This window comes from Pan paniscus, chromosome X, assembly GCF_029289425.2.
Source record: "Pan paniscus chromosome X, NHGRI_mPanPan1-v2.0_pri, whole genome shotgun sequence".
NCBI lineage: Eukaryota > Metazoa > Chordata > Mammalia > Primates > Hominidae > Pan > Pan paniscus.
Window position 1 is genome coordinate 138,975,819 of NC_073272.2, and position 25,170 is coordinate 139,000,988.

A 25,170-nucleotide genomic window follows, 5' to 3' on the forward strand; every position below is an offset into this window, starting at 1 on the left:
AAACTACCATCAGAGAATACTATAAACACCTCTACGCAAATAAACTAGAAAACCTAGAAGAAATGGATAAATTCCTTGACACATACACCCTCCCAAGACTAAACCAGGAAGAAGTTGAATCTCTGAATAGACCAGTAACAGGCTCTGAAATTGAGGCAATAATTAATAGCTTACCGACCAAAAAAAGTCCAGGACCAGATGGATTCACAGCCAAATTCTACCAGAGGTACAAGGAGGAGCTGGTACCATTCCTTCTGAAACTATTCCAATCAATAGAAAAAGAGGGAATCCTCCCTAACTCATTTTATGAGGCCAGCATCATCCTGATACCAAAGCCTGGCAGAGACACAACAAAAAAAGAGAATTTTAGACCAATATCCCTGATGAACATCGATGCAAAAATCCTTAATAAAATACTGGCAAATCGAATCCAGCAGCACATCAAAAAGCTTATCCACCATAATCAAGTGGGCTTCATCCCTGGGATGCAAGGCTGGTTCAACATATGCAAATCAATAAATGTAATCCAGCATATATACAGAATCAAAGACAAAAACCACATGATTATCTCAATAGATGCAGAAAAGGCCTTTGACAAAATTCAACAACCTTCATGCTAAAAACTCTCAATAAATTAGATATTGATGGGATGTATCTCAAAATCATAAGAGCTATCTATGACAAACCCACAGCCAATATCATACTGAATGGGCAAAAACTGGAAGCATTCCCTTTGAAAACTGGCACAAGACAGGGATGCCCTCTCTCACCACTCCTATTCAACATAGTGTTGGAAGTTCTGGCCAGGGCAATCGGGAAGGAGAAGGAAATAAAGGGTATTCAATTAGGAAAAGAGGAAGTCCAATTGTCCCTGTTTGCAGATGACATGATTGTATATCTAGAAAACCCCATTGTCTCATTCCAAAATCTCCTTAAGCTGATAGGCAACTTCAGCAAAGTCTCAGGATACAAAATCAATGTGCAAAAATCACAAGCATTCTTATACACCAATAGCAGACAAACAGACAGCCAAATCATGAGTGAACTCCCATTCACAATTGCTTCAAAGAGAATAAAATACCTAGGAATCCTACTTACAAGGGATGTGAAGGACCTCTTCAAGGAGAACTACAAACCACTGCTCAATGAAATAAAAGAGGATACAAACAAATGGAAGAACATTCCATGCTCATGGGTAGGAAGAATCAATATCGTGAAAATGGCCATACTGCCCAAGGTAATTTATAGATTCAATGCCATCCCCATCAAGCTACCAATGACTTTCTTCACAGAATTGGAAAAAACTACTTTAAAGTTCATATGGAACCAAAAAAGAGCCCGCAATGCCAAGTCAATCCTAAGCCAAAAGAACAAAGCTGGAGGCATCATGCTACCTGACTTCAAACTATAGTACAAGGCTACAGTAACCAAAACAGCATGGTACTGCTACAAAAACAGAGATACAGACCAATGGAACAGAACAGAGCCCTCAGAAATAATGCCACATATCTACAACTATCTGATCTTTGAAAAATCTGACAAAAACAAGAAATGGGGAAAGGATTCCCTCTTTAATAAATGGTGCTGGGAAAACTGGCTAGCCATATGTAGAAAGCTGAAACTGGATCCCTTCCTTATACCTTATACAAAAATTAATTCAAGATGGATTAATGACTTAAATGCTAGACCTAAAACCATAAAAACCCTAGAAGAAAACCTAGGCAATACCATTCAGGACATAGGCATGGGCAAGGACTTCATGTCTAAAACACCAAAAGCAATGGCAACAGAAGCCAAAATTGACAAATGGGATCAAATGAAACTAAAGAGCTTCTGCACAGCAAAAGAAACTACCATCAGAGTGAACAGGCAACCTAAAGAATGGGAGAAAATTTTTGCAATCTACTCATCTGACAAAGGGCTAATATCCAGAATCTACAAAGAACTTAAATAAATGTACAAGAAAAAATCAAACAACCCTATCAAAAAGTGGGCGAAGGATATGAACAGACACTTCTCAAAAGAAGACATTTATGCAGCCAAAAGACACATGAAAAAATGCTCATCATCACTGGCCATCAGAGAAATGCAAATCAAAACCACAATGAGATACCATCTCACACCAGTTAGAATGGCAATCATTAAAAAGTCAGGAAACAACAGGTGCTGGAGAGGATGTGGAGAAATAGGAACACTTTTACACTGTTGGTGGGACTGTAAACTAGTTCAACCATTGTGGAAGTCAGTGTGGCGATTCCTCAGGGATCTAGACCTAGAAATACCATCTGACCCAGCCATCCCATTATTGGGTATATACCCAAAGTATTATAAATCATGCTGCTATAAAGACACATGCACACGTATGTTTATTGCGGCACTTTTCACAATAGCAATGACTTGGAACCAACCCAAATGTCCAACAATGATAGACTGGATTAAGAAAATGTGGCACATATACACCATGGAATACTAGGCAGTCATAAAAAGAAAATGAGTTCATGTCCTTTGTAGGGACATGGATGAAGCTAGAAACCATCATTCTCAGCAAACTATCGCAAGGACAAAAAACCAAACACCGCATGTTCTCACTCATAGGTGGGAACTGAACAATGAGAACACATGGACACAGGAAGGGGAACATCACACACCGGGGCCTGTTGTGGGGTGGGGGGTGAGGGGAGGGATAGCATTAGGAGATATACCTAATGCTAAATGACGAGTTAATGGTTACAGCACACCAACATGGCACATGTATACATATGTAACAAACCTGCTCGTTGTGCACATGTACCCTAAAACTTAAAGTATAATAATAAAAAAAGATCATTCTAAAATTTATACAAGCCCTTAGAACAGTTAAAAATATCTTACCAAATGAAGAATAAAGTTGGAGGAATCACTCTACCTAATATAAAGTCTTACTACATAGCTACAGTAATTATGACAGTGTTATATTGACAGAGGGATAAATACATCAATGGCACAAAGAATAGATAGAGAAACTGGAAGTAGACCGAAAACAATATGGTTAACTGACTTACGAAAAAATTTCAGAAGCCATTCAATCGAGGAAGGATAGGGTGGTATTTTTGTTTTTTGTTTTAACAAATTGTGCTGGATAAATTGGACATACCTATGGAAAAAAAAATGAAGTTTGACCTAAACATCATACTTTACACAAATATTAACTCAAAATGGAGCATGGGCATAAATCTAAAACTTCAAACTGTAAAACATTTAGAAAAAAATAGGAAAAAAATCATCAGGATCTAGTGTTAGTGGAAGAGTTCTAAATGTGATCCATAAAACAAAAACAAATAAACTGGACTACATCAAAACTAAAAAATTCTACTCTGTGAAAGACCTAATTAAGAGGACAAAAGACAAGCTACAGGCTGGAGACAATATATTTAATCCACGTATCTATGAAAGGACTCATATCTAGAATATATAAACAACCTTAAGAATCTGACAGTAAAAAAAAAAATCAGACTAACTGGACCACTCATACATTGCTGATGGAAATGTAAAGTGGTACAGCCATTTTGGTAAACATCATTGCTCTCTGACAAAGATACGATGGGTCCCACTGATGAACTGTGCTGCCACAGTAAATGTAGCCACTATGCCTATCTCCATTCTGAAGATGTGTCACTTCCTGTTTCAGACTCAAATCAGCCACAGTGGCAGAAGCCCACGAAATCAGAGGTGAAATTTAATAATGACCACTGCCCATTCTCTTCACTTGTCCCAAGAGGCCATTGGAAATAGTCCAAAGACCCATTGAGGGAGATGGACATTATTTCCCAGAAGTAAATACAGCTCAGCTTGTACTTTGGTACAACTAATCGACCTTACCACTTTCACAATCTGCTAGCAAAGGTTATGCAGCGCGTGAACATGATCATGGCAGAATCACCAGGCCTCATCACCATCTGCCTTTTAGGATATCTACTCAGTGCTGAATGTACAGGTTTGTTTCCTTTTTTAAAATACATTGAGTATGCTTGCCTTTTAGATATAGAAATATCTGATGCTGTCTTCTTCACTAAATTTTGATTACATGATTTGACAGCAATATTGAAGAGTCTAACAGCCAGCACGCAGGTTGGTAAGTACTGGTTCTTTGTTAGCTAGGTTTTCTTCTTCTTCATTTTTAAAACTAAATAGATCGACAATGCTTATGATGCATTTATGTTTAATAAACACTGTTCAGTTCATGATTTGGCCATGTAATTCCTGTTAGAAAACATTCATCTCCTTGGTTTAAAAAAATTAAAAGTGGGAAAACAAAGAAATAGCAGAATATAGTGAAAAAAAAATAACCATATTATTTTTGTTTGGACTTACCACTTTGAAATCAAAATGGGAAACAAAAGCACAAACAATGGCCTTATTTACACAAAAAGTCTGATTTTAAGATATATGACATTTCAAGGTTTCAGAAGTATGTAATGAGGTATGTCTCTAATTTTTTAAATTATATATCTTCAATTTAAAGTTTTAGTTAAAACATAAAGATTAACCTTTCATTAGCAAGCTGTTAGTTATCACCAAAGCTTTTCATGGATTAGGAAAAAATCATTTTGTCTCTATGTCAAACATCTTGGAGTTGATATTTGGGGAAACACAATACTCAGTTGAGTTCCCTAGGGGAGAAAAGCAAGCTTAAGAATTGACATAAAGAGTAGGAAGTTAGCTAATGCAACATATATCACTTTGTTTTTTCACAACTACAGTGACTTTATATATTCCCCAGAGGAAGGCATACAGGGAAGAAATTATCCCATTTGGACAAACAGCATGTTCTCACAGGAAGCATTTATCACACTTACTTGTCAACTTTCTAGAATCAAATCTAGTAGCTGACAGTACCAGGATCAGGGGTGCCAACCCTAAGCACCCCCAGAAAGCTGACTGGCCCTGTGGTTCCCACTCCAGACATGATGTCAGCTGTGAAATCAGACTGAAATGCTGAAATAACGATAAAAAAAAATACAGAGGTTAAACTAGCAAAGTGAGTAAAGTCAAGGGATAAAGAAAATTTGTTGGAAAACTCACAAAGCAGGACATAAAGCAAGGCCATTAGATATATCTCATTAGTGTGACATCTGGGAGGACAAAGCATCCAAACCCTTTCTTCTATATAAGTGGTGAGATGATGAAGGTTGTAAGAGGGCTTCTGCCCCCTTGAAGACTTCAGATGCTGGGGAAAGGATAGATAAGAATAAGGATGAACCAGGCTTTTGGAGCCTGGGAAATAATGACTAGCGATAAACCTGAAGGGAAGTTAAATATACGATCCCCAGATAATACTAAGGAGAAAGGCAATGTGATTCTGCAGCCATTGTAGCCAGAGATAATAAGCCCTTGAGGAAGGGGCCAGGGGAATTTTTCTAAGGATAGACAGTATTAATGCAGCACTCTCTTCTGCTATTAAACTCTCATTGGCTTCTAAAAGGAGTTTCGGTGAGTGATTTGCTGAGATGTTGCATTTTCATGGCTGCTGCCTTTAGGTATTATTGCAACAGTTTGGAATTTTGAAATTAAAACAGTTCTGTAAAACCAGTTTAGTTTTGTAAAGTGTATGCATCAAAGATGTCCTTCATTCAGACATTACTGAGTTACAACTACGGTGCCAGGTACTGTGTCAGGGTACTAGGGGTATGGGGATAAACCAGACTCCCTCTTTGATCTAAAGCAGCATGAGGCCAGGTGAGAGGTTTCAATATAATGTGATAAAATGTGCACTAGGTACTAAGGGAGCATAGAGAAAGGAACACATTAAATGGGGAAACAATTGATAGAGAGATAATATTTTCATCTGGGTCTTAAAAGATGAGTAGGCGTTCTCTCTCTTTAAATGTCTGATATAAGGGCATTTTATGCAAAGAGGATCACTCATGTGCAAAGACTCAGATTTGCAAGAACGAGAGGTATTTCAGGAGTTTTGTATGGTTCCATATGGACTATGACAAGTGAGACAGGTAAACTAGGCAGAGCTGGTCATCAGATAATGAAGTCATTAACCTAAGGAGATTGGACAATAAAATGCAATATGGAGGTATCAAAGTATAAACATAAGGAGTACCACTGATGGCTGATTTAGGATGCCCAGTCTGGCAACACGCTAATGAAATGATAGTGGGGGAGGGGGCCGTACCAAGACTAGGAGAGAGCAGTCCTGAGACTATTGCAATTATCTGCGGGAGACATAAAGGCTAGAACCTGAACAGTAGCAGTACAAAAAAAGAGGAGAGTTCAAATGATATTAAGGAAGTAGAAGTGGTATGACTTAACCATCTGGGTATGGAAGGGGAAATGGCTAGAGTCTTGGGGACTTTGTGTTTGATGTGATTAGGGACCACAGAATAATGTCTAAGAGAACTGGCTCTTTAGTCTGACTGCCAGAGTCTGAATCCTGGGTCTGATGTTTTAGTATGTTACCTTGGGCAAAGCCCTTAGCCTCTATGAATCTGTCTTCCTCATTTATAAAAATAAGATGACAGTGCCTATCTCGTGGGACTTTTGTGAGGATGAAGTGAGATAATGGATGCAAAGTTACTGAGCACAGTGTCCAACACAGCAGAAGCATTACATATACATTAGCTATTACTGGCTACATTATGATATACAGTTAGGGAGTTGGAAAGATAATCTGAAATTCAGGAGACGTATCTGACTATAGGTGAGTATTTGGAACTCATTGTTCTGTAAACAGTAGTTACAGCCACGTGTGTGGGCATCTGGAGAGTGAGCATGGATATTGTGATACCTAGTACAGTGCCTGGCAGTAGTGGTTGTATGCTCAGTAAATTTTGTTGACAGGGTCAGGGCCGGACTAGACTGTGGTAAGCAAGGCCTGTAGGGCATAAATATACTTGTATGCCCCGAGAAGTGAGGACCTCTTAAATATTGTGCCCTACATGCCTTGTTTGGTTCACTCTTGTCCCAGCCCTAGCAAGTATATATAAGGTGAAAAAGGAAAAAGCTGAGGCTGGAGCCTGGGAGAACCCTGGACATTTAAGGGCCATGGAGAGGAACAGGAGTTAATCAATTCAAGTGCTGGATGGATAACAGGAGTTAGAGCAAAGCGGGGAACCAGAATAGAGTGATTATTATAAAAAGAGTTTCCTAAAAAGGGAGAGATCAACAATTAGAAATTATTTAGAGCAGCCAGTAAATACATAAACTCAAAATTATTCTTTAGGTCATTCCTGATTGTGACAATAGTCATTTCATTATATAAATGTGATTAAGGAAGGAAAAGAGCTACACAGAAGTTATTAAAGAGCTAAAGAGAATTGAGAAATTTAAAACAGAAGAAAGTAAGGCCAACATGAAAGGAATAGGGAGAAAAAGAGATAACCAGCATATTGTCTCACTGATCCTGCCAACACCTGTGAGGTGGATATTCTTATTATACTACTGTTAAACCTAATTTACATTTGACAAAGTTAAGGTTCAGAGCTTGTGTGACTTGTCCAAGGTCACAGGTCTAGAGGAGGCAGATACTTGATTCAAACCTATTTCTGTCTGATCTGATTCTAACGTCTGTTTTTTCACTCAACCACACTGTACAGTCAGCTCTCCCTGTGAGTTCCACAGCCACAGATTCAACTAACTGCAGATCAAAAATATTCAAGAAAAAAATGGATGGTGGCATCTCTACTGAACATGTACAGACTTTTTTATCTTTCATTATTCCCTAAACAATACAGCATAACAACTATTTACATAGCATTTACATTGTATTAGCTATTAAGAGAAACCTAGAGATGATTTAAAGTACAAAGGAGGATGTGTTTAGGTTATATGCAAATAGTAAGCCATTTTTATATCGGAGACTTGAGCATCCACAGATCTTGATATTTGCAGGGGGTCTTGCCACCAATTTTCCATGGATACTGAGGAACGACTGTAAATGGATGCAGGTATGGATGCTATTTAGGAGTGTCCAGGGCCAAGTAAATGAGTTGCTGAGCAGAGAGGTGGGTGGAGGCTGTGAGGCATCAATATGTGGTGGCATCCATCTGCATTTTGGTGATTTTTTTTCCTTCACAGTCCTCGGCTGTCTGGGAAGAGAAGGATGAAGGCAGATGGCTGCTCCAATTTAGGGGCTAGGATTGCAGGGTGGGCACAGCATTGCAAACGAGTGAAGGAAATTGAGAAATATGGCCAATGAAGAGTTGAAGAGAGGCCTGGCATGGTGGCTCACACCTATAATCCCAGCACTTTCAGAGGCCCAGGCAGGCAGATCACTTGAGGTCAGGAGTTCGACACCAGCCTGGCCAACAAGGTGAAATGGTGAAACCCCGGCTTTACTAAAAATACAAAAATTAGCTGGGCATGGTGGCGGGTGCCTGTAATCCCAGCTACTTGGGAGGCTGAGGCAGGAGAATAGCTTGAACCTGGGAGATGGAGGTTGCAGTGAGCTGAGATTGCACCACTGCACTCCAGCCTGGGCGACAGAGCAAGACTCTGTCAAAAAAAAAAAGAGTTGAAGAGAAAAAGTCTAGGCTAAATTCAAAGAAAAAAAGTGAGCCCAAAAGGAACTTGCAGAGCAAGGGAAAAGCAGGGATGTCAAGGGACTAGAACACTCCATAAAGTGAACAGCTGCAATGAAAATAAGGGAAGAAAGTTTAGTTCATCTCCGTTCCTTTCCTTTCCTTTTTACTTTCCTTTCTCTTCCTTTTTGGAGTTAATCAGGAAGTAGTCCCAAATACCCCAGAAAGTTCATCTTATAAGCCCTTGGTCCTCTTGAGATGGTATCAGATATATTGCTAGACCCTTGAAGAAAGGAACAACTCCAGGCAACTTCTTGAGTCCCTGTTATTAATTTTATACATACACACACATATATGTATATACATGAAAACACACAAACACATGTGTGTGTATACAGCCATGCATTCCTTAACAATGGGGATATATTCTAAGAAATGTGTCATTAAGCAATTTCATCATTGTGCGAACATAATAGAGTGTACTTACCTAAACCTAAATGGTATAGCTTACTACATACCTAGGTGGTATTGATGTGGCCTATTGCTCCTAGGCTCCTGGGCTGCAAACCTGTACAGCATGTGACTGTACTGAACACTGTAGGCAATGGTAACAGTGGTATTTGTGTATCTAAACATAGAAAAGGTACAGTGAAAATACAGTATTATAACCTTATGGGACCACTGTAGTATAATGTGGTCCATCATTGACCAAAATGTCATTGTGCAGCAAATGATTATCTCATATATATATATATGATATGATATATATGATATATATGTGTGTGTATATATGTATACATATATATGTGTACATATATACACACACATATATGTACACATATATGTGTATATGTACACACATATACGTGTATACGTGTACATATATGTATATATGTACACATATATACGTGTATATGTGTACACATATACACGTGTATATGTGTACACATATATACGTGTATATGTGTACATATATACGTGTATATATGTGTACATATATACGTATATATGTACATATATACGTATATATGTACACATATGTGTGTATATATGTACACATATGTGTATATATGTACATATATGTATATATGCACACACATATGTATATATGTACACATATGTGTATATGCACACACACGTACACATATGTGTGTACATGTGTATATATGCACACACATATGTACACATATGTGTGTACATATGTGTATATATGTACACACATATGTACACATATGTGTATATATGTACGTATATGTGTATATATGTACGCATATATGTATATATGTACGCATATATGTATATATGTACGCATATATGTATATATGTACACATATGTGTAGTATATGTACACATATATGTATATATGTACACATATATGTACATATGTACACATATATGTACATATGTACACATATATATGTGTGTATATATGTACACATATATATGTGTGTGTATATATGTACACATATATATGTGTGTATATATATGTACACACACACACATAGAGAGAGAGAGAGAGGAGAGGAGAGGAAGGAGGGAGGGAAGGAGAAATATGATTCAGATAGAGACATCTATCCTCCAGAGTTCAGGAGTGTCTCTTCAGACTAGGTAGATGTAGCTTAAAAAAAACATATCCTGAATTCTAGAGAGATGCTTAAATCACTGCAATTCCTATAACACTTGCCAACCAAAGGTGCTGTTGATCTGAAATTGCTTTTTTAAATTAATGCAGTGATTTTTCTTTAACATCTAGTGACAGACACTGGGGTCACATTTGCAGCTGGACCATAATTAGGCTTCTGTTCTTCAGGAGACATTTGTTCAAAGTCATTTGGGCAACGATATTCTGAAAACAGCCCAGCCAGGGTGATGGATCACTTTGCAAAGATCCTCAATGAGCTATTTTCAAGTGATGACAAAGTGTGAAGTTAACCGCTCATTTGAGAACTTTCTTTTTCATCCAAAGTAAATTCAAATATGATTAGAAATCTGACCTTTTATTACTGGAATTCTCTTGACTAAAAGTAAAATTGAATTTTAATTCCTAAATCTCCATGTGTATACAGTACTGTGGGAACATCACAGATTTTGGCTCCATGCCCTAAAGAGAAATTGGCTTTCAGATTATTTGGATTAAAAACAAAGACTTTCTTAAGAGATGTAAAATTTTCATGATGTTTTCTTTTTTGCTAAAACTAAAGAATTATTCTTTTACATTTCAGTTTTTCTTGATCATGAAAATGCCAACAAAATTCTGAATCGGCCAAAGAGGTATAATTCAGGTAAATTGGAAGAGTTTGTTCAAGGGAACCTTGAGAGAGAATGTATGGAAGAAAAGTGTAGTTTTGAAGAAGCACGAGAAGTTTTTGAAAACACTGAAAGAACAGTGAGTATTTCCACATAATACCCTTCAGATGCAGAGCATAGAATAGAAAATCTTTAAAAAGACACTTCTCTTTAAAATTTTAAAGCATCCATATATATTTATGTATTTTAAATGTTATAAAAGATAGGAAATCAATACCAAAACACTTTAGACATTACCGTTAATTTGTCTTCTTTTATTCTTTATAGACTGAATTTTGGAAGCAGTATGTTGGTAAGCAATTCATTTTATCCTCTAGCTAATATATGAAACATATGAGAATTATGTGGGTTTTTTCTCTGCATAAATAGATAATATATTAAACTTTGTCAAAAGGACTCAGAAAGATCAGTCCAACCCTCTAACCCATATTGAATGGTGATATACTACAGGGTTATGCCAGTGTGGGAACTATTGCTGGTAAATAAGTTTAATCCTCCCTAGGGCTTCACAAAGAACATTATTCCACCCCAGGAAGGTGGAAGGAAGAAACTGAAATGATTGTGTCTTAGAACCTAATGAAAGTTTGCATTCCCCAGTAAAATCAGAGACTGCTGATTGACTTAAATGTTTATAGCTTCAAAGTCCTCCTCATTATCATGGCCCACAAGCCCTTCCATGATTGTCCTTCCCCACCCTCCCCATTACCCTTCTTGCCTCCTCTGCTACTTCTCTCCTCGCACACTGGGCTCCAGCCACCCTGGCCTTCCTGTCACTTCTTGCACACTCTAGGGATGCTCCCACTTTAGAGGCTTTATCTGGCTGTTTCTCTTATTTGGCTGTTCCCAACTTCCTGTGGGCTGACTCCCTCACCTCCTTCGGGTCTTTGCCCAAATGTTACCATCTTAATGAGGCCTACCTTCACCATCTATTAATACTTCAACCTGCCCCAGTAGCCTTACCACTCTAGACACCTGTACAGAACTCCACTCTACTTTTTAACAGAGCTTTTCACCATCTAATGTATCATATAATTTCTTACTCATACTATTTATCATTTATTTTTTCCTACTCCACTAAAATGCAAGTTTCATGTTGGCAGGGATATTCAATTGTTTTGTTTATTGATATATTCCTAGCACCTAGAACAGTATCTGGAAAAGAGGTACTCAGTAAATATTTATCAAATGAATTGACCAAAAGAAGGAAAACTCGAAACTTTAATGACAACTAACTTTAAAGCTAAAATAACTTAAAATTCAGCAGTAGGATTTTGAGGGAGGGTAAGTTTCAAAGATTGACTTACCTAAGACTATCTGCATAAATAAAAAGAAATTAATCCAGACAACAAATTCACCAACTTCCATCAATTGGAAATCCAATTCTATTTTCTACAGTTTATGTTCTGGAGACACTACTGGACACTCTTTTACTCTCATAACTCATAACTCCTCCACTTTTGTTTTTAAATCATGAGAGAAAAAGAGTTGACTCTGTTATATTGTTTTATCTACCTTTCCTTGATCTTAGAAACGAATACTACCATACCAACTTCTACTGAGGTGCCCCCTAAAGTTAGTCCAAATAGGTCTTTGCAATCTCCATTCCCGCAGAATTTAGAACTTTGAATCACATGATTTATTTCTAAAAGTAAATCCACGCCTATTTTCCCCACCAAAAAATTCCTGACTATTAAACTCCTACAATCCCTTCATTGCTCACTCCCCACCCCCAGGATCATATTTTAAAGTTGGGCCCTTGCCTTTTGGGTCACATAGATACACTGTTTGCTAAACCACAGGTATAGCTATCTGGAAAACATGGAGGGTATTATTCTGTTACTACTGCTTCGTCAACCAAAAAATTAAACAACAAAAACAAGAACAAAAAAGAAACAAACTCCCTGCCTCTTTTCACTTGCAGTCAAGGTTCCTAATCACTACAAAATTAGCCTATGTTTCTTCTTGCACATAGTAGAAACCCAAGCTTCTCACTGCTGTGCTATTCTGTACCATCAACTCATCACATAAAGAGCCTGGTTGAAGAATGATTGTCCAAACCACATTACTAGCATCTGTCAAGACTTTCCAGTTTACAAAAGGCCTATCACATTTAACCCTCACACCATCCCTGTGACCAAAGCATTATTAACTCCATTTTACAGGAGAGTAAACTGAAGCTTAGGGAAGTTGAAAGAACTGCCAAAGGTCTCCCAGTTGGGGAGTCATGAAGCCCAGAAGAGAAGCCAAATTCTCTGCTGCTCAACCCCTTGCTTTCACTATTACACCTCATGGCCTTCAAATCTAAATGCAGTTATTCATTAAACAGGAACCTGGTAGTCTTAAACAGGAATCTCTCCCTTGGTAAGGTCTTGTCTCTTGTTGTATTTGACCCCAACTGTCTATGGCTTTGCCTGAACCCAAAGTACACACAGCCAAGAAACCAAAGGAGAACCAAATGTGAGATAAAATGACACTCATTTTAATGACATGCCTCAGCAAATGAGTTCCTGTGTAGCTGGCTGAAAGCCCAAACCCTTTCAGTAAAACATCCTGAATAATTCACATTTGTTGGTCTATAATATAAAGGGCAAATGTAGCTCATTTTTAGACCAGTTCTGAATATCAATAATAATAAATCAGAGATAACAGATTTTGTTTTCATAGAATTGGAACAAATTAGAGTATCTGTGCAAAAGCATATCAGATCTAGGAGCAGAGGGGACAAGGTCTAATTTTCAAATAAGCAAATTTTCCAGGGAGGGACTACTTATGATAAAGGGATATTAGTCTCTTAGTCAACGGAACCTGGATACACGCTTCTGACAGAGAAGAGGGAGAACAGGCAGGAATCTACACACCAGATGTCAAGGAGATTTGCTTTAAAATATGACTGATAATTAGAAATTTCTCAGTTTCCCCCTTTTCCCTCATTCTTTGATTCTTATTGTTATCTTTATCTCTTACTCCTTTGTTTCTCATATATTGAGTCTTACAGATCAAGCTCCCATTTTTTTCTTCAGGGGTATTTTTCTAGTTCAAAGTGCCTACCATCTCCCTTCTGGTTCTATTCATCCTTCTCCCCCAAAGCTCCTTTAGAAGTGTGGATTAAGGCAGAGCACTAAGAAACCAGACTTAAAGATTCCCTTCTCATTCTGACTTTTCTCCTTTCACCTATTCCTTCCTCCTGTTTTCTTACCATCAGTGTCTTCAAAGGCTTTCAAGTACACGGTAAATGCAGAAACTTCAAGAAAGGCAGAATGGAAACATAACCAATGCATACATAAATAAAGCACACTGTAGAATCTTTTTAAATTCTGTATGATATATCGAATGCTGTCTCTCACATTACCTAGACCATTTGAAACCGAATTTGTAAAACATAGACTATCTTTAAGTAGTAACAGACGCTTCTGACATGTTTTCTATTGTCTTGAACCATTACTGCATATGATACATCAAAGTTAAGTGACAATACAAGAAAGCAGATTCATTTGCTCCCTGCCTAGGCCGTCAGTTCCTAAAGTGGAAACGCCATATATTATCTAGCTCAGTTTGCTCTACAAGACCTACAATAGAGCCTTGTGTGACATAGAGATAATATTTGTTGAAGCAATTAAATTTGACTTGGAATTAACTCTGCCATCATTCTATAAGGAAGGATTGGAAATCCTTCTCACCCTGTGCTGATATAGTACCTTTCTATACAAAAACGTCCTTTTCCCTCTTCCCTTGGATTGCATAAACTATGTACATGCCTTCCTCAGGGCACTTTTCTAGGACAGTGTCAGCCTAAGGATCTTTGTTTGGGTGGCTTTTAGAAACTCAGGAAGACAGGAGCATCATATGCCTATAGGCAGCTGGCTTCCAGGTCAGTAGTTTTGCTCTGACCCTAAAATCAGACTCCCATCCCAATGAGTATCTACAGGGGAGGACTGGGCGTTCTAAGCAGTTTATGTGCCAATTCAATTTCTTAACCTATCTCAAAGATGGAGATCAGTGTGAGTCCAATCCATGTTTAAATGGCGGCAGTTGCAAGGATGACATTAATTCCTATGAATGTTGGTGTCCATTTGGATTTGAAGGAAAGAACTGTGAATTAGGTAAGTAACTATTTTTTGAATATTCATGGTTCAAAGTTTCCCTCTGAAACAAGTTGAAACTGGAAAATGCAATATTGGTGTATCATAATTTTTCTTAAAAACATACCTTTGATGCTTATAAACATTTCATTTGTAGTGATAGTTTTCAGGATATGAGTTCAAGAAGCTACATTAAAATCAATAACAATATTTGGTAACTAATATTAAGTAATAATGATGTTCCACTCACTTATTAATCTTTAATACAACCGTATGTGGTTAGTACTATCATTATGCCCATTCTATGCAGATGAGAAAACTGCAACTCCAACGGCCAAAAATTACAGAGGCATAAATGGTTTAGACAGGACTTAAACTTCAGTGTGACCAAAACCCATGCTTCTAACTACTATATTCAAAACTCAGAGAAAACTGAACCCAGAAAAATTGAAATCGTGACTAAATTGCTATCAACATAGGTAGTGAAAGTCAATTAAGTACAGAACTGGAGTATGACTGGCCAATTATCCCATATAATGGGAATTCTCCACATGTACAAACCACTTCATATGCTAAACTTGTTGACAACATTCAAAGCTCATCCCTGAATATTGATTACATCAAAAATGTTACATAGCAACCTTAGAATCCTTGTGTACCTTTTCTTCTCAAAGCCTAGATTATTTCTTTTTCCGACGTTTCAGTAATTGGAGCAGTAAACCCCAGTGTCCCTTACCTACTTGTTTATTACCTCCAGATGCAATATTACTGGTACTGTGATTGAGAAATACACACAGTGCTAATGAGGAATTCACTTTCTACTCTGACACTCTGGAAGAATAGAGATGCAATCCTAAGGAAGAATTTAACACCACAGGCTACATGACTAAGGATAAAGAGTAGAAAATTAGCAGGACTCTATTAAGGCATTATAGCAATCCACCTGACAGATGAAAAAGGCATGGAATGAAATGAAATGTAGCAGCTACACTTGTCCTATTGAGAAAGGAAAAAAGTCACCTGTAATGTTGTTCAGAAATACTTTCAGTACTAAAAAATTCATTGACCATCTTCCTTTAGGCTCGAAAATTTCTTAGAAGGTAAAAGAAGGAAAAGGTGACAGGGCAAAGACATTTGAAAAGAAAGAAAAGAGTGAATGAACTTGCACACCTGGCTTGGACTCCCATTCCCTTAGGTTTCCATTGTGGGGACAAACTAATGCCTGGGTTACCTTTCTTGAGAGTGTGTTGATTCAATATCTCTGAAGTGCTACTTTCATCTGAAAGGTTATAATTTGAAATTCAGATTTACCTGGATAAATTTGATCTTGCTATTATGGAAACCTCTAGAAATCCTTGGAGTAGTTACTCATTATCAGCTTAAATAATATAGCCGTTGGAGCTGAGGGAATGAGTAACTCAATTAGTCTTAGTTACAACTGAAGGGCACATTGTTGTAAACTATAATTGAAAACATAAATATCTTTACCTAGTTTAAAAATAAAGATGCTTTAAAAGGAGGAAGGGAATATCCCTGAGGAATGTAAATATAAGCACAAAACTTCTACAACAGAGTTTACTACGTGTGTGGCTATGTTCCACCCAGCAAAAATGCTAAGTCTACAACTGACACAACTTGGATACTCTCATGTTCCCACATTTTGGTTTGGTCAGGGCTGTGCAGTTGTACTGCAGCCACCACCACTCCTGGCCTCTACAGTATATTGATCTGACCCACCAATCTGATCAAGGTTTAGAAAAATATTTTCAGCCCAGTTAGCTTACAAACAAAATGAGAATTCCCACAAATTGCTCTTTATCTCAGACAATAGAGGAAAGCTACAGCAAAAGCATAAACAAATTACCATTTAAGTTTGTTGCTTCAAATTAAAGACTAATTTCAACAGCTACTAGATAGCACAGTTTATGGGGCATCTCGGCCCCAAGTCTTTTGTCTTATAAGGTCTTGAAAAAAAGAAAGGAGATTTTCATCAATAAGAGTTTTTTGTTATCTTTTTCCCTTGCTCATCAGGCCCTTCACTGTGAGAGAGAGGTGTAAACATTCAGGGCATGCATTCTAGTTAAAGAATATTAATTGGCTATTGGGTCCCTTTGGTTAGAATAAAGACCTCTGTATGATGTCCCTAGCTGTACATCAAACCCAAATATCTCTCAGATAAATGAAGGTCTGTAAGAATTTGGTCATTCCTGTCTCTTCTAAAGAGTAACAGAGGCATTTTCCCGCAGTAAAGTAGAATGGAAAGAAAAAAAAAATCACAAGCCTATAAACACCTTTTTTCAATTTTCCCAGCATGTCACAGACACTACTGTCTTATTTACTACGTATTTCTGAGGAGTAAAAAAAGGAAATATGTTGAGTTTAGCTGAAGCACAGCATATTTTGTGGTAAACTTGTTAAATAAAACATCTTTTGTCCAAGCTTTGGTTGTCACACAAGTGGATATATCAGGAAATATAAAGGCAGAATAAACTAAAGCAGAACATACTAACATTTGTAGTAGGCATGAAGGGAATTAGAAAGTGTTTGTGTTAACATGGAGGGAGGAAGAACAGATGCTTTGAGATGTTCTTCAACAGATATTCTAGGCACTGAGACCCCCTTCGGGACCAGAGAGAGCCCATATCCACCACAGTACCTGACATATAAATGCTCAGTAATTGATAAATGAGTCCCATTCTAACTGTTCCTTAGCCCTGCTCTATGGAACTCTCCCCTGGAATTCCTTGTGCCATTATTTTATTTCTGGAATCTTCAGCCTTTTAGCTGAGGGCAAAAGATTGCTGATTAGGAAGCAATATTTCCCACCTCCTGCGCAAAACAAGCCAAAGATCAACAGCAGCAGCAACATACTGAGCCCTAAAGGGCAATGACAAATGTGGAGAATGATACAGAGGTCTGGTTACTTCTTAGCCAATGACACAGAATCACAATTGAGAAAACACAGAGTTTATTCATTCCCATTGTGCATGCCCTGGACAAACCAAGCTGCACCTTTCGTAACTTATCACAATCTCATATTGACGGAACACTTTCTACAGGTAATGTTTGATTTGGCTGAACACTTTAGCATTGCTTCGTAGCAACAAAATGACAGCTAGTAACAGAAAAAGATCCAGGGATATTACCACTGTTAGTGAGGAGAAAGGCCTTTTAATTAATTAATTAATTAATAGGACCAAGTGCCATCTTTTTGGATCATGCCCTTAGTGGATTATTGGTAGCAAAGGTTAAAGCTCAAGCTGGTTCCTTTGTCCCCCTGGCAACAGTTGATTTGCCTCCCTTTATCTCCTGAAGTATCAGTAAGGACTAAGAGCCAATTATTACATTTGGCTATGCTAGCATATGTAAAATACAGTTTAAAAGTTTAGATTCGTCACTCAAAAATTCATATTCTCCAAAACCATACAGTCACTCTGTTAGCCTCTGTTCCCCCAGAAAAAAAGTCACAAGCTTATTTATTAACATGTGCAATCCCAGGGGGCAAGAGAAAGGAACTGAAGAGTGAGGCAGAAAGGAAAAGAAAGCCAATAAGAGGATGAGTTATCAAACTACTCGTTTCTAACAGCAACTGATTGCTTAACTTCCTGGGACTGTCTCCAATAAGTCAAATTGGCCTCAGGTTAGTCCACCTGAGTGGGAAGAAGCGGTGAAAGAATTTGTCTGTCAGTATCTGTCTCTCATTGGTTAGAAGTTCGACTTATGGGGAATTAACTCCCTCACATTTCCTAGTTGGATATGCTTGGGTACCCAGAGGGTCATATGGCATCCATGCCTCAGCATGAACAGGAAAGCTTCAAGGCAAAAGACACATAGTGCAGCTATGAGCCAAGGCAATTCAAGGATACACCCATAGGAGGCTGGTTGACATCCACCCAGAGCTAATCACCACCATGCTGGAAAAAGACACAGGTGAAGCTGAGAAGAATGAAGGTGGTGCATAGGAGGTATCTAATACAGTCACTCATTTTCAAACTTTCCATGTTATGATTGCACTGACCACTGAGGATTTCTATTGAAAGTTTTACTGTTGTCAAACATGTACACAAGGGGAAAGGTGTCTTACATTGTTTATGTTCCTGTGCTGCTCTAGAAACAGAAATAGGCTCAAGAGCAGAGCCTGTTTTTCTTAATTCAGCAGGTCTAAGCTAACAAGTCCTGAAACATGGTACTTCCTGTTATTGGTATTGCATAGGAGAAACAAAGGGAAAGCACAGTAATTAGAAAATACAAAACAAGATGGCAGGAATAAGCCAAAAATATCAGGAAACACAATTATTGTGAATTGGGGTTAAACTAATCTATTAATAATGACAACTTTCAGCTTGGAGTTAAAAATTTAATTGTATACTGTTAACGAAAGTGATACCTAAAATAAAATTACACTGGGAGGCCAAAATGAAGGGATGTGAAAAGAACTATCAGGTAAAAACTAACAAAAAGAAACTAGCAAAGCAATCTTACTATCAGACAAAATAGAATCCAAGAGGAAAATCATTTCAAAAGACAAGAGATTTTTTTATTAATAAGGGGAATTGCATAGGAGAGTAAAGAAAATGTGGGCCACTGGAATGCTTAGCACTAATGACATATTGGTCTTTGGTCTTCAGTTACCTTACAGGACCCTATTTCATTCTCTTATGTTTGATATGTAACCACCTCAGCCAGCTTCAAGTTGCTTTCTGGCCCTAATGGACTTCCTAGCACTATAATTTCTTTTTTTCTAAATGTTTTATTTTAGGTTTAGGGGTACATGTGAAGGTTTGTTACATAGATAAACATGTGTCACAGGGGTTTGTTGTACATATTATTACATGACGCAGATATTCAGCTCAGTACCAAATAGTAATCTTTTCTGCTCCTCTGCCTCATCCCACCCTCTCCCCTCAAGTAGACCCCAGTATCTGTTGTTTCCTTCTTTGTGTTTATAAGTTCTTAACACTTAGCTCCCACTTACAAGTGAGAACATGCAGTATTTGATTTTTGTTCCTACGCTAGTTTGCTAAGGATGATAGCCTCCAGCTCCATTCATATTCCCACAAAAGACATAATCTCCTTCTTTTCTATGGCTGCATAATATTCCATGGTATATATGAACCACATTTTCTTTATCCAGTCTGTCATTGATGGGCATTTAGGTTGATTCCATGTCTGCTATTCTAACACTGTAATTTCTAAAGACTTCCAGATTCTACTTTTATAGGTAACCTGTTAAACAGTCTAGCTCTGGAAGCCAAGCAATTTCTAGAATAACTAAGCAATAGAAATTACACTTCAATGCAGAAAGATAGTATCTACATGAGATTATGAAATTGCTGTTGCTTTTTGTGTTCACTGAAAGAAATAAGTAAAACTGTAACTTTCAGAAAAAATGATTGTACACATAGAAAACCCAAAGCATCTAAACAATTAAAATAAATAAGTATAGAAAGATTACTGGATACAGAGTCAACATACAAATATCAATTGCATGTCTATATACCAGCAACGATTCAAAAATGATTTTTATAATAGCATTAAAAATTAGACGCTTAGTAATAAATGTGAGAAAGATGTGCAAGAACTCTACATAAAAAATTATGAGACGTTATTGAGAAAAATTAAGGAAAACCTAAATAAATGAATGAATAGGCAATGTTTATCAATTAAAGGATACAATATAGTAAATATATCAAATGTTTACTAATGGATTCAATGCAATACCAAAGTGCCCAGCAGGCTTTTTTTGGTGGTGGGAGGTCGGGCAGGATTCATAAGCTAATTATAAAATGCATATGGAAATGCAAAGAGCCAAGGATAGCCAAGACAGTTTTGAGGAAGAATAAACTTGTACTACTTACACTACCAGATGTCAAGACTTATTATCGAGTTACATTTATTAAGACAGTGTGGTACTGACACAAGGATAGACAAATAGATCAGTGAAACACGCTAGAGTGCTCAGAAGCACACCTGTACATATATAAAGGCTTGATTTATGATAGAGGTGCCAGTGCAGTAGAGAAGGAAATTATTGGTGTTTTCAATAAAAAGTGATAGGTCAATTAGATATTCATATGGCATGAAGTATGAAACAATAACATTTTATATTCATAACTTGCAGAAAGCAAAAATTTCTTAAAATACAAAAAGTGATCACCATAAAGGAAAAGATTGATAAACTGGACTATATGAAAACTAAGGACTCCTGTTCAGCAAAAGACACTACTTCGACTGAAAAGACAAGTCACAGAGTGAGACAAGATATCTGCAATACAGATACCTAATAACTGAACCCCATACAGTGATGGTGGGAATTTAAGTTCGTACAATCATTTTAGAAAATTGCTTGGCAGTATCTACTAGATCTGAACATGTGATCCAGTAATTACACTCATAATTATAAGCCAGTAAAAAGGCATGTTTATGTCACCAAAAGATATATACAAGAATGTTCATTACACTATTATACATAAGAGCCAAAAACTGGAAACAAACCAAATATCCATTAACAGTAGAATGAATAAATAAAAGCTGTAATAGTAATACAGTGGAATACTACACAGCAATGTAAATGAACTACTGCTGTACAAAACAACATGGATTAATCTCACAGACAAAATGTTAAATGAAAGACACAGACGAGTACATATTGTGAACTTCTGTTTATAATTCAAGAACTGGCAAGAACTGTTTACTGTGTTAGAAGTCCAGGTAATGGTAACCTATAAAAAGGAAAAAGGGTGGAATGATTGGGAGGGGGCATCTTCTGGGGTATTGATAATGTGCTATGTATTGGTCAGTTTAGTGTTTAAACAGGCTCATTTACTTTGTGAAAACTTACACTAAAATTTTGTGTATTTTTTGAATATATGTTATACATTAATAAATAGGGTTTTTAAACCTGTAGTTCATAATTTAGTGAAAGTAGAATATCCAAACATTTAGTTTTAAACCAATCAATTATAGTGCTACCATCATTTTTATGCATTATTGAGAAGTTTATTTTACCTTTCTTTCCACTCTCATTTCAAGGCTCCAAAATTTCTCTCCCCAACGTATATTGGGGGCAACATGAATGCCCCCAATGTATATTTGACCCATACATGAGTCAGTAGTTCCATGTACTTTTTAGAAATGCATGTTAAATGATGCTGTTACTGTCTATTTTGCTTCTTTTAGATGTAACATGTAACATTAAGAATGGCAGATGCGAGCAGTTTTGTAAAAATAGTGCTGATAACAAGGTGGTTTGCTCCTGTACTGAGGGATATCGACTTGCAGAAAACCAGAAGTCCTGTGAACCAGCAGGTCATAATCTGAATAAGATTTTTTAAAGAAAATCTATATCTGAAACTTCAGCATTTTAACAAACCTACATAATTTTAATTCCTACTTGAATCTGCTTCCTTTTGAAATCATAGAAAATATCAGTAGCTTGAATTAGACCAATTAATTTTCTAGATTGCATCATATTTTAAATATAAACTATGTAATCATCTACAACCTGAATTCTTTTCTGTGTCCAATTTGTCCAATTTTTTTCTCTAACATTTATATCACAAAGCAATTAATTTGTGTGATTTCTGCATATGTATTTGTAATTCATCAAGTCAAATCAATGTAGTAATACTATATCATAAAATATACACAAATAATTGAGTGATAGGCTTCTAGTACAAGGACGGTAAGTTTGAAGCGTGATTCTATCTGGGCTGGCTAGTTTACTCTGAGAAAGTTATTTTTTACTGTTGGGTCTTAAGCTGAGTTTACACACTTGGTGTCAGAATGATTCCGGCAATGAACTGTTTTATGTTCTGCTAGGCTGATCAGCACAATCTATATGGCTGTGAACAAAACAATGTTTCCCAGTCATACCAACCATGCCACCATTTTAACAGCTGATTAGTGTATTCAGAACATCTCCACTCCATGTTCGTATGGCTGTTATCTAAAGATGAAAGCAGTAGACACTTTTATTTTTTGAAAAATTTAGGCTCTGCAGGGTCAATTATATTTGATAAATGAGGGGCTTTTTTGAAGCAAACCAGATATAATTTCTTTTGCATTTCTAAAGCCTGATATCTTATTAATTGGTACATTAAATTGTGCACCATTTCTCTGTAACTGGTTTCAGTACCTATCTCAGCACTATACCAGGCAGAAGAAATTAAAGAAAGAACCAGTGCCGAGACCAGCTTGGTCAGGGAGACCCTAATCCTGCGGCACTAGAGGAATTAAAGACACACACACAGAAATATAGAGTATGGAGTGGGAAATCAGGGGTCTCACAGCCTTCAGAGCTGAGAGCCCCGAACAGAGATTTACCCACATATTTATTGACAGCAAGCCAGTCATAAGATTTACTAAAAGTATTCCTTATGGGAAATAAAGGGATGGGTCTGGCTAGTTATCTGCAGCAGGAACATGCCCTTAAGGCACAAATCGCTTATGCAATTGTCTGTGGTTTAAGAACACCTTTAAGCAGTTTTCCGCCCTGGGTGGGCCAGGTGTTCCTTGCCCTCATTCTGGTAAACCCACAACCTTCTAGTGTGGATATCAAGGCCATCATGAGCATATCACAGTGCTGCAGAGATTTTGTTTATGGCCAGTTTTGGGGCCAGTTTATGGCCAGATTTGGAGGCCTGTTCCCAACAAACCAGAAGCCAGGAATATATATCCTGCAACTAAAATGAAGAATCTCTAAGGCTTCAGGGCCTGCCCACTTGTTCTTCTGCCTGGTTCTTCACATACACTGTCTCAAAGCTAGTCTACCTTGAGAGGAGAATGAATATGTGTGTGGGTGTGTGTCTGTGTATTTTAACCTTAAAAACCTAACTTCCAGTATAGACAGATGGCATAGTAGCTAAACCCTTACAAGTTCTTCTATGCTATAAAAGAGAAACAGAATAGAGAACCACCTCCAACTATTAAGTGTTATATCTGAATATAGCCTTAGCTGTAGCAGAATAAGTAGGCCAAACTTAAAATAAGCTTTTCTGCCTTTTCAATGATAAAGGTCCCTTTTCTGTAGCCTTTTCGTTGATTATGTACACTTATACATAAGTATTTTGAACTAATTTCCTGTTTTCTCAACCACTTGCTGTCTTCATGATACTTTGTCGCAGCTGGTTGCTATAGAAATGTCTGTTACAAGGAATGTGGCTTGAAGGAAAGTGATAAATGAAAATGAAATGTGAAGTGACTTTGTTTGACTACAAACTCCCATTCTGGTAGTCCCCAGTGTATCAATACATTACTTTTCTTTAGAAAATAAACCAACCCAAGGAAAAATGGTGGGCAGGTCCTGGTGAATATGGCTGTGATAATTATATTAGCAATCTCTTTGGCTAATATTTGAAACCCAAATAATTGAATCACAATGATCTCTCCCCAGAAAATATGTAAAATGCACCTTGGAATCTAGAAGGCCTTTTAGTCTGCAAAAGAAACCTTCTTAATCATAAGCAGCAGAAGTCCCATTTACCAAATTGGAAAGTTAAAGTTACAAAGCATCAATCATCAGACCTCCATTCAGGGATGGCAATTGGGAGTAAGACTTTTTAGTAAAGAAACTGAACACAAAGTCATTAGACTCTATAAAAGTCTTACCAAATTTGATTCTGGAACACCTATTCTATTTCCGTAAAGATGATGAATTCCGGAGCCAAATGTTCTTTTCATGAAGGATTTGAAAACTGTCCATGAAAATAATGCAATCAACCTTTTAGCTTGAGACTCTATTCACTGATTAGATTTTTTTAAATACTGATGGGCCTGCTTCTCAGAAGTGACAAGGATGGGCCTCAATCTCAATTTTTGTAACACATGTTCCATTTGCCAATGAGAAATATCAGGTTACTAATTTTTCTTCTATTTTTCTAGTGCCATTTCCATGTGGAAGAGTTTCTGTTTCACAAACTTCTAAGCTCACCCGTGCTGAGACTGTTTTTCCTGATGTGGACTATGTAAATTCTACTGAAGCTGAAACCATTTTGGATAACATCACTCAAAGCACCCAATCATTTAATGACTTCACTCGGGTTGTTGGTGGAGAAGATGCCAAACCAGGTCAATTCCCTTGGCAGGTACTTTATACTGATGGTGTGTCAAAACTGGAGCTCAGCTGGCAAGACACAGGCCAGGTGGGAGACTGAGGCTATTTTACTAGACAGACCTATTGGGATGTGAGAAGTTTTTAGGCAAGTTTCAGCACTAACCAATGTGAGAAAGCCTCCAGAGATGAGCAGTTGGTGAAAGAGAGGCCCAAAACCAGCTAC

General features: G+C 37.3%; 1 protein-coding gene across 2 annotated transcripts in view; it reads left to right on the top strand.

The window, feature by feature from the left end:
- Positions 1–2,927: 2,927 nt before the first annotated feature.
- Positions 2,928–25,170, top strand: part of F9 (coagulation factor IX) — a 34,256-nt gene continuing 12,013 nt past the window's right edge. The window contains exons 1-6 of one of the 2 annotated variants that reach the window (XM_003812308.5): positions 2,928–3,973; positions 10,730–10,893; positions 11,082–11,106; positions 14,801–14,914; positions 22,073–22,201; positions 24,776–24,978. In XM_003812308.5, the coding sequence (XP_003812356.2) occupies positions 3,886–3,973; positions 10,730–10,893; positions 11,082–11,106; positions 14,801–14,914; positions 22,073–22,201; positions 24,776–24,978 (723 nt within the window). In that variant the 5' untranslated portion in view covers positions 2,928–3,885. The remainder of the gene's footprint in view (positions 3,974–10,729; positions 10,894–11,081; positions 11,107–14,800; positions 14,915–22,072; positions 22,202–24,775; positions 24,979–25,170) is intronic. The other variant, XM_055106321.2, reaches the window with a different exon arrangement.